Below are 10,632 nucleotides of genomic sequence, written 5' to 3'. Positions count from 1 at the left end.
AAATAGCTTTTATTAAAACACGGATCATTATGAAAACACCTTGAGGTACATTAAATACAGCCTGCCAGTTGTACAAACAGGCTTGAAAACAATTTGCTATAAATTCTGCCTTCATAGCAGCATCTGTGGATAGGTACAGCCAAGGGGAGAAAAACATCCATTTAAAATGAGATTTCTTTTCCATGGTTTGTTACAAGAATTTAATTTGTATCGCTGTTGCCAGTTGAAGGGGCCCATAAGTCCTTGGGAAGGAAAGGTCCCGGCTGTTTGACAAAGATTTGAGGTCCAGCACGCCCCCATCTCAGCATCCCTGTGGTCCCTGGGGAAGGAAAAGCTCCCTGCTGTTTGACAAAGATTTGGGGTCCAGCATGCCCCCATCTCAGCATCCCTGTGGCCCCTGGGGGTGGGGGAGTCTGATGGCAGTGTCCTGACAGGCTCTGGCTCCGAGGTAAGCCGGCCCCCCGGGGAAGGACGGGGAGTCAGAGGGAGCAGCGGCACCAGACCCCATGCAGGGGGCATCCTGTGCCTCGGCTTCCAGCATAGCCCCTGGTGGTCCGCCTGTTAGCGGTTAACCAGGGCAGGCAGCACAGGGCCGAGTGGGCACGGGTGCAGGTAATGGGGGAACCAGCTTTCCCTGTGGCCAGGCACCCACATGGCCTTGGGCTCAGGGTGCTCGATGCAGGGACCCTGGTTCCCAGATGTCACTGATCAGAGTGGGGTTGGAGGTGCTGGGGCTGGGGAGTCAGACCCCAGCCCGCGGCCAGGCACCGCTCTCTTCCCGGGACCTTTCCTGGAAGCTGGGAGCCGGGCCCTGTGGGAGTCCACGTGGTCGCCAGGCCCTCAGGAGGTGCTAATGCAGTGGAGCAGGACTCAGTGCAGAGTCCTCATCCACAAACACTGTGAGAACGTGCCTGAGGATTGAGCATTGAGAACACCTGGATGACGGGCTTTGGGCCAGAGTGCCCACCTGCACCCAGGTGGAGGTACAGGCTGCATCAGGTGTCCAGAGGCAGGAGATGTGTCCCCATGCAGGGGGGGGACGCAGAGGACATGGAGCACCAGGCCAGGCCTCCTGGGGGGTCACCTGTCCGGCTGCTCAGTGACAGTTCCGACGCCCACAAGGTCAAGCCTCACTCGAGCCACAGCCACATCTGAGACTGCAGGTTTGGCCTGGGGACGTGCTGTGTGAGCCCCCAAGCCTGATGTGGGCCCTTCTGCCCACCCAGGTGAGACCCCTGCAGCCTGTGAAGCTCTGGCTGCCACCGCACAGAGGCCCAGATGAAGAGGTGCAGGCTGGAGGCTCAGGGGAGGCCCTCTGGAAAAACCATCAATTTACTTTACCTACAGAGACAGTGGCTTTGGGGACTTCAAAAGCCCTCAGCCGAGAAAAATTAAGAGATTTTCATTTTACAGTCTGGATAAAGTGCTCATAAATTCATCTCTGGGATGTCTCGAGTGGAGAAGTTCTGGCTGTCATCAGAGGCCTGAGTAGATATTGGTACAGTTCTTACCTCTGGGAGGCAGTGATCAATGATAATATGACTAAAACAAAGTGTTCACAGCTGACCATCACCCGGGCTTCCTACCTCGGGGTCCAGGGGCTCCTCTGGGTGTCTGGGCTGGAAACACTCCCCCAGCCACCCTCTCCCCACTCCCTGACACACCCCAACACAATGGCTCCAGGCTGCTGGACCCCTGGCAGTGGTGGGCGCCTACCTGGCCCAACCCCCACACTCCCCATGTTGGGCCCGTGGGCTCCTGGTTGAGGACTCTGGGATTCAGCTGTCTTGTCCCACAGGGGCCACCAGCCACAGTCCAGGATGATACAGGTGTCCCTGTGGCTGCAGAAAGTTGAGGATGGTGCTACCCTGGGGCCGTGGTTGGGAAGTAGCTGCTGCTGAGGTCACCAGAGCCAGTGGTTCAGGGAGGTGGCATGAAGATCCAGGGTCCCCAAGGAAGCTTTTGCACACTCAGGGTGGTTTATGGAAAGGGATGGACAGCCGGCATCTTCCAAAGCAGATGCAGACGCTGCTCAGCTGGGGAAGGGGCTGCTCTGGGTCATGAGATCCCTTGAGGCCAGTCTGGCCAAGGCGGATGCAGGAAAACCCTGGGGGTATCCACAGGGGCTTACTGTTCCAGGACAAAGTGCTCTGTGCCGAGCGGGTTAAAAAGACAGCGAAGAGGCTGCCAGAGAGGAAGCAGGGAAGATGCTCTGGTTGGTGGTTGGTGGAGCAAGGAGGGATTGCCAAGGAGACAAGGTGATGGGGGTCCCTCAGAGCCCCTAGTCACAGCCATCTGTCCCCCAGGGTGGCCGGGCCACTGGGGTGTCCCTCACTGTGTATGTGTTCACCAGATGTGGTGGCCATGTGGGCAGAAGGCTGAGCCCAGGATGCCATCTGGGCTAGAATTACTTAATTTCCTTAACAATCAGCATCTGAGACAGGGTAGATCATGGATACAAACCATAGGGGAAAATGGACTCACTGCCTGATGCCCTGCCTGACCCGCTTAAACACTAAATTAAGTCAGGGGTGGGGGGGATCCTGCTCCCCCACGGCCCCAACCTTGAAGATACTTCAGTTCAGCTAGATGCATGACCCTGTCACTGGATTCCTGTTGCTCGGCTCGTTCAAGGCGCCATCTGCCTGACAGCACCAAGGATTCACGAGGGACACGGGAGAGTTGTCTGCTATGTCACTGGGCTAGGTAGGAAGTGTCACCCCCAGAGAACAGCAGACGGGGTTCCCGTCCAGGGCAGAGCAGCTGTTTCCCGCCTGAGCCACCCTGGGCCGCAGCCTCTCCCCACAGGCCCGGTGCCCGGGTGGGGACTCAGGTACCACAGTTCATCCGCATCTGTGTCCACGCCCAGACAGAGGCACTGTCACAGCTGGCCCAGGACATGGGTGCTGAGGACGGCCTCTTCCATGAGGCACTCCTCGGGGGGCACAGCCGAGCGGGCAGAGCCCACCACGTGCCTCACCTCCACGGGCAGGGAGCTGCTCGAGTGCTCCAAGAACTTGGCCACCAAGACCCTGGCGTCCTCAAAGGCTTTGCTGTCCACTAAGGAGCGCAGCCGCTCTTTGGAAACTGTCTGTAAGGCCTCTGGCGTTGACCGCGGGTCCACTTTCCAGGCGTCTGATTTCCTGGGTGAGAGCTGGTGCCGACAGGCGCAGGCGGCCGTGATCGAGTGAGACAGGGTCGCTGAAAATTGGGGGAAAGACACAATCTGAGAACAACAGACAAAACAGAAGGCAGCCGTCCAGGAATTCCTTGAAAAGCAAACACAGGGAGGCTTTGGACAAATGCTCTGCCCAGATTCCTGTGTCCCAGCCTGGCCCTCACTTCCTGTGTCCCTCTGTCCCTGGCCCCTCACACCCCTGAGTTCAGCCTGCGTTAACCTAGAGGGGCTGCAGCCTCCTGGAGCTGAAGGGCTGGGGATGGGAGGGTGGGATTCAAAGCTGGCTGGTGAGATAGGGGCCAGGCAGGGGTCTCAGTTCTCTGTTGGAATTCGCAAGCATTGTGTGTGTTGGGGGGGTGGGGTGTGGTGCCCCTTCTCAGCCTTCCCCAGCTCCATGACCTTTGCCCTTGAGGGCTGGACGGCATCTGGACACACGTCTGCCTGGAGAGCAGAGCTGGGGGTGGCAGAGGGCAGTGAGAGTCCCTCCCCACGTCAAGGACAGACAGCAGCCACTCCTCTCGAGGCAGCCAGCCCAGGGCCCAGGGCCCCCAGGACAAGGGCTGGGAAATGACACCAGCTCCTAGCAGGATTGCAGCCTCTCTGGATGACCCACAGAAAGAACCCTGTCAAGGAAACCCAGCTCCAGGCGGTCAGCTGTGATGAGTTGCCAAGGACCAGCCTAAGGCCTGGCCAGCCCCATCTGTGTTGCAAGTCACACAAGGGAACACATTCTGGGTGGTCTGGGGTGTGTTCTGTGTCAGCGAGCAATCCTGGTAATGAAGCATGAGAAACTGTACAAGACTCATACATGGAGGGTGGGGTCTCTCCACTCCAAATAGAAACTCATAAATACAGTAAAACCAATGATAAATCAGGTAGAGTGGGGACCGGTGGAGGGCAGCCCATCTTCCAAACCCACAGGGCTGGGGCTTCTACATGCCTGGACCACTCTGGGAGGGGCTGGTTGGGTTTAGACACAAGGCAGCTGAGGACCACTGGTACTCCCGCCCCCTGCACAGAAGTTATCAAAGGGTTTCAGAAAAGGGGTGTCTCACCAGTCCCCAGTGCTGCCCGAGACAGTCCTGCTTCAAGGTCCTGGCTGCAGGATGGGGTGTGTGAAGAGGCGTCACCTTAACCAGAAAGAGAGTTCAGTTAACATACAGCCCAGGGGAAAGGAATTCCCGATAATACTGTAGTGACCCTCCTGTGTCTAAGACAGACATCAGAGGCAAGGCCAGCAGTGGAGACCCCTGAACATAAACCTGGGGCAGGTGGTCCCCGGGCCCGTCACTTCCTCAGCACAGCCTCAGCAAAGGGCAGCCGGCCGGCACCACTGACAAGCCCAAAGCCCTTCATCCCAATCCCCATCCACATCTGGGGGTCCAGGCGCCTGGGAGGCACGCGCTTTTGAACAAAACAGTAACTGTCAGAGGTGACAGCATGGACAGGCAAACACAGGAGTGACAGCTTGTAAGCAAGCCATCGCTGCTCTTCAGATCCACCCCTCACACGTCAGGGTCTGCAGAGCACGAGCTTCACTGGAGGGGTGGGGAGCGGGGACCCCAGTCAGGTGGTGGTAGCCCTAAGGAGCTTAGAAACATCTGAGCCAGGAGCGCGTGAGCAGCCGGTGCATCCTCAGGAGAAGGTTCTGGGGGTGGCGGTGGGTGTGAGCTGGCGGGGGGGTGGTGCAGGAGGGAGGAGAGGGGTGCTCACCAGGAGCGGCAGAGGCACAGCCTGTACTTTCCAGCGGGGCACCTCAGGCAGAGGCCTGGGTCACACTGGCTCCATGCAGGGATGGAGTTCTCCTGGGGCCAGGATGGGAGCTAATCCACCTGGCGTTCAGCTGGACAAGACCATTGACCGGTCCAGGCACCACTGGCTTCCTCTGACTTCTTTCACTGTGTGGACAAGTCCCCACAGTGATGGCACTTGTGGTCAAGGGCTCCCCAACTTTTAGTGGCACAGACCCAGGAGGAGGTGGGGTCCTCCAACTTTAGGATATATGAGACCCCCCAAGGAGTGCTGTTGGGCTGCAAGGTGCAGGACCCTGGGGCCAGGTCCCCCATCCTGGGGGTGCCTAATGTCACATGGACAATGCTGACCCGTGTCTGCTGGGGGTGGCATCAGCTGGCAGACAACCCCGTCCAGGGCTGTCACTGAGATGCAGCCATGTCTTACATGGCCTCTTGTCCCACCAGACCCCTCAGCAGACACAGGCACTTCCCACAAGTGTGTAACCCAGGCTGGTCCTGGAGGGGAGTCACCCAGGCTGACAGATGGATACAGACTGTGGGCTCTGCCTGACCTGAGACCTTCATGGGCCCCAGAATTGGTGTGAAGCCTGCAGGCTAACACCGAGGCTGCCCAGGTCCAAGGCTGCAGACCTACCCAGAAGGCTGTCATCTCCCCAAACCTCCGCCCCCCTGCCCCTCTCCCTGACTGAGCAGTAAGCTCAGTGGGGGCACAGCAGGAGTTGCAGCTGGCCACCCCACTTCCAGGCTTCAGACATCAAGTTCACATTGCCCACGTGGCCCAAGACAGGGCCCAGGGGACATGACTCCACTCCCAGGGGACATGAGGCCTGTGGTGTCCAGGCAGCTGGGCATGTCCCGGGACACAGGGGCTGAGGCCGCTGTACCTGTCGCCCTGGACGTGCACGAAGTGGGGTCACTGATGGAGTGGGCCATGCGCCTGGGACCTGACCGTACCCGCATGCCCTTGTGGGGGCCCTCAGGGGACGTGTGGCAGGGATGCGGGGTAGGCAGCGGGGTGCTCATGGGGTTGTCGGGGGACGGGCAGCTCAGGCCAGGAGCAGCGGTGCCCTCAGAGACCAGGAGGCTGGAGCTGTCGGTCAGTGCTGCAAAGAAAGGGACTGGAGTTAGTGCTGGTGACCACCGAGCCCCCCACCATGAGGGAGAGTGTCCCCTAGAGTCCTCCCAGGGGGCAGGCACAGTCCAACCTCCAAACTCCAAGCCTGGAAAAAACCTTGTCATTGTGTGAGGCTGACAGTGCTCTGTGTGGAAAGGAGGGGAACCAGAATCACTCCAGGAGGGGCATGGGCTCAAGAGACTCCAAGTCAGAAAACAGCTGCACCTTCCATCCAGAGCATCCTGGGGTGGGGAGTCTGAAGCACAGGAAGGGTCTCTTGTTCCATGGGCAGGGCCTGTGCAGAGAAAGGTGGGGGCTTGGAGGGACCCTTACACCCCCAGCCAGGTCCCAGTGGGCCCGAGAACCTATCTGCCCCCACACAGGCCCAGGGTGCAGCCCCTCGTCAGGCAGGGGGTTAGTCCAGCCCTGACCACTCTGGAGGTGGCCTGGCACCAGGTATTGAACAAGCTGCCCTGATGCCCCAGGTGTGAGAACTGCTGCTCAGGCCAGGCTCCACCCCTTGCTTTTCCACAGGTGGCCCTGAGGCAGGACTGGACCAGGATCCATCTAAACAGGGTCCCCAGCAGACCTGTATGCACATCAGGGCCTGAGGACCACCTCACTGCCCTGCCTCCTGACTGAAGTAGATGTTCAAGTAGAGTGGCCCACCTGGGGGACACATGATAAAAACCACAGCGGCCTGAACTCCTGCAGGGAGGTGAGGGGAGGCTTTGGGGTCTGTTCTTTCCTCTCCTTCCTGTGGGTGCTGGGGGAGCCTCTCTCTATTCTCAGAGTCCCAAGTGCCCCACATCCATGCATGTCCCATGCCCAGGGCCCACCTAGTCACCCCCAGTCCCTGGCCAAGGACACACAGCTGAGAGAGGGTGGGAAAGAGGTCACAGGCAGCCAAGTGGGAGCTGGCTGAAGTGACCCCGTCCAGCAGCACCTGTGCTCAGCCACCCCATGCCCCACTGTCCACCGCTGCTGCCCAAGAGGTGGTTTGAGACCATCAGTCCCATCTGTCCATTTGGAAGAACAAAGATGAGCCAGACCTCACAGATCACATGCAAAAAAAAAAAAAAAAAAATCTTCAGGATCATTAATACTTTCCTTCTTTAAGATAATGTAAGAAGAAAATATGTGAGAATAAACCTGCAGCCATGGGATGGAGAAAGATTTTATAAACATGATATTGACAGAAACCATTTGACAACAGAACCAAATTTGACAACAAAAGGAATACATTTGACAACAAAAGGAATGGCAAACTTGTGTATGGTGAGGCCTCGTTAACAGGCTTTGAGAAACAAAACCTGAACTGGGGAAGCAAGCCTGTCATAAATAGGAAAACTGTCACTCTTACACATTTCCTCACTTCTCTATTTAGCAAATATTTTTCTTATTTGTTGTTGTTTAGTTGCTAAGTTGTATCTGACTCTGTGACTCCATGAACAGGAACCTGGAAAACCTGAACATAAACTCCATGCCAAGTTCCTCTATCCATGCGATTTCACAGGAAAGAATACTGGAGTGGGGTGCTAATTCCTTCTCCAATTTTTCTTATTAATCTAAAAAAAAAAAACTGCTAGAGAAAAAAATGGACCCCAAAACAGACCCTTTAAGGGTGGTTAAGGTCCCCAGGAGTGACAATGTCTGGGTAGGGGGGTTTGTCACAAGCACCCTTGGTGGGAACATGAACTTGTAATAAAACCTTTCCAGGACACAGCCTGGTCAATATCCCCAAGTCTAAAACACATGTTCCCCTGGACTTGGCAATTTTCCTCGTTGGATTTATCCCAAGAAAAATCGAGTGTATAAATGTAGGAAAGAAAGAACACTTTCCTGTTTCATTAGAAAAGTTTAGACCTAGACATTGTCATCATAAACACTATCAAAATCTTTTCAAGATTACCCAGCAGTGTATTAAGTCTTTTGAATAGTATTCATTCCTGTGGACTCTTTGATCCCAATTCCCCCTTTCCCTTTTACCGCTTTATTGGGGTGTAATTTGTATGCAAAAGCCCTGTATCTATTTAATGTATATAATTTGATGAGATGGGACATATGCACACAAAATTGATCCCAAGTTTCTCAATGTCAATGAAAGTCCAAGTGATTGCATTCCTCAAGGACATGCAGTCACAGAGAGACAAATGTGACTTATCTCTGAACATATGTCGTTAATAGAAACCTGATAAAATTACAACAACATTGCAGGAAAAACTCATGGTCCAAGGCTGGTAACTCTCATTTCTGCACACCACCTCCCACTGCTTGGCTTGTGTCGTGTGACTATATCATGGGCTTCCCAGGTGGCTCAGAAGGTAAAGAACCTGCCTGCAGTGCATGAGTAATGGGTTTGATCCCTGGGTCAGGAAGATCCCCTGGAGAAGGAAATGGCAACCCACTCCAGTATTCTTGTCTGGAGAATTCCATGGACACAGGAGCTGGTGGGCTACAGTCCATAGGTCACAAAGAGTCGGACAGGCCTGAAGTGACTTAGCACGCACGCATGCAGTAAGTGCATTCAGCAAGGTCGTCCAATTTGAGGTGAACGCATGAGTGAATCCCCTGAGTCACAGTCAGTCACACATACTGACCATGAACATGCAGAAACCAAAGGTGTAAATCCAGTGCCGATGACAGTTGCTCTAGAGAAATGAAACATGTAACACGCACACCAACAAAACCTGCCCAGGATCTGTAGGTGAAAATGATACTGTGAAACCACAGATTGAAATTCACAGAGACAGACTGTGTTTGTGCCTTGAAAGACTCAGCTTTAGAAAGATGAACTTACTCTACACAACAGGAGCAGACTCAGATATAGAGATCAGACTTGTGGTTGCCAAGGGGAAGAGGGAGTCAGAGGTGGGAAGGACTGGGAGTTTGGGATTAGCAGATGCAAACTAGTAAAGGTTCTAATGTATGACACAGGGACCTATATTCAATAGCCTGGATAAACCACAATGGGAAAGAATATGAAAAAACAATGTGTGTATATGTATAACAGAGTCACTTTGCTGTACAGCAAAATTAACACAATATTGTAAAAAAAAAAAAAAAAAAGATGGTGATTCTGTTCAAATAGCTGCACAGGTTTAATGTGATTCCAGTCAAGATCCCAAAAAGATACAGGCGAACTGATTCAAAATTGGCTATGAAAAGACTCTTGCTCCTTGGAAGAAAAGCTATGACAAACCTTGACAGTGTACTCAAAAACAGAGACATCACTTTGCCGACAAAGGTCTGTACAGTCAAAGCTATGGTTTTTCCAGTAGTTATGTATGGATGTGAGAGTTGGACCATAAAGAAGGCTGAGCACTGAAGGATTGATGCTTTTCAACTGTGGTGTTGGAGAAGACTCTTGAGAGTCCCTTGGACTCAAGGAGATCAAATCAGTCCATCCTAAAGGATATCAATCCTGAATATTCACTGGAAGGACTGATACTGAAGCTGAAGCTCCAATCCCTTGCCCACCTGATGTGAAGAGCCGGCCTGTTGGAAAAGACCCTGATGCTGGGAAAGATTGAAGGCAGGAGGAGAAGGGGACGACAGAGAATGAGATGGTTGGACGGCATCACTGACTCAATGAATGTGAGTTTGGGCACACTTTGGGAGATAGTGAAGGACAGGGAAGCTTGGTGTGCTGCAGTCCATGGGGTCACAAAGAGTCAGACATGACTGAGACTAAACAACCACAAATGAAGGAAAGGGCGCTGGGGTGAGGGGGCGGACAAAGCCCCCCAGAGAAAGTGTGAGGTTCCCAGGTCTGACCACCAGGGCAGAGAGGAGGACGTGTGGAGCCTCCCTTGTACCTAGCAGGAGTGGCTCCAGCAGTTCCCATCCCTTAAAGAGGAGGAGATAGAGGACGTAACAGGAGAAGATAAGAAAAAGAGAGAAGACACACCTGGAAGACTACCATCTTAAGTGTTTCAGACTGAAGAGGGTGTACTTACCTTGTGAGCTGAAGCCCGCAGTGACGTCGGGGTCCCCGGGGCCGGGTTCAGCCACCTGCGGGTCCGTGCTCGGGAGCTGCAGTGAGAAACAGGATGTGGGTGGTCTGCTGTCTTAAGGGTGTATCACAGCCGCCTCTAGAAAGGCAGGTTGACTCCAGAGCTCGTCTTCCCATGTGAGCAGGGCTCTAGTCTTCTCCCCTGAATGTGTGGGGTGGGTGGGGGGAGACGCCATTTCCAAGACCGAAGCTCCTTCCTTGGACCTTCTGCACTCAGAACAGTGTGCTCACCCTGAGAGCCCACCCTGAGCCCACTCGCCTTACACTTACAGGCACTGTCTGGGACTGACGGAGGTCACACACGGTCCTTGCCTCACCAGAGGCGGCAGGACAGCCCTTCCCTCACCCCCATGCCCTCTCCCTGCCCTCATTCTGGGAAGAGAAGGACCATGGCACCAACACTCATGGCATCGCAGTGCTCTGGGCTGGCAGTCTGCACATGGGTGGGCACTGAACATGCTCTGCACTCCCCAGGGCTGCATGCACCCAGCCCTCTCCTGTGCCTTCTGCTCACACGTGGGGTCAGGAGGCTGCTCCCAAGGCCAGGGGTCCAGGCGTACACGAAGTGTGT

At 54.7% G+C, this 10,632-nt stretch overlaps 1 protein-coding gene across 1 annotated transcript in view; it reads right to left on the bottom strand.

The window, feature by feature from the left end:
• FAM189A1 (family with sequence similarity 189 member A1) overlaps positions 1-10,632 on the bottom strand; it is a 240,997-nt gene continuing 230,365 nt past the window's right edge. The window contains exons 8-11 of the mRNA XM_043490192.1: positions 10,006-10,081; positions 5,817-6,035; positions 4,234-4,308; positions 1-3,201 (exon numbers count right to left, since the gene is read on the bottom strand). Of these exons, the coding sequence (XP_043346127.1) occupies positions 2,882-3,201; positions 4,234-4,308; positions 5,817-6,035; positions 10,006-10,081 (690 nt within the window). The 3' untranslated portion in view covers positions 1-2,881. The remainder of the gene's footprint in view (positions 3,202-4,233; positions 4,309-5,816; positions 6,036-10,005; positions 10,082-10,632) is intronic.

The sequence above is a fragment of the Cervus canadensis genome, chromosome 17, assembly GCF_019320065.1.
Source record: "Cervus canadensis isolate Bull #8, Minnesota chromosome 17, ASM1932006v1, whole genome shotgun sequence".
Classification (NCBI taxonomy): domain Eukaryota; kingdom Metazoa; phylum Chordata; class Mammalia; order Artiodactyla; family Cervidae; genus Cervus; species Cervus canadensis.
The sequence above is the reverse complement of the archived record's forward strand: the minus strand, read 5'-3'. Positions and strand labels throughout refer to the sequence as shown.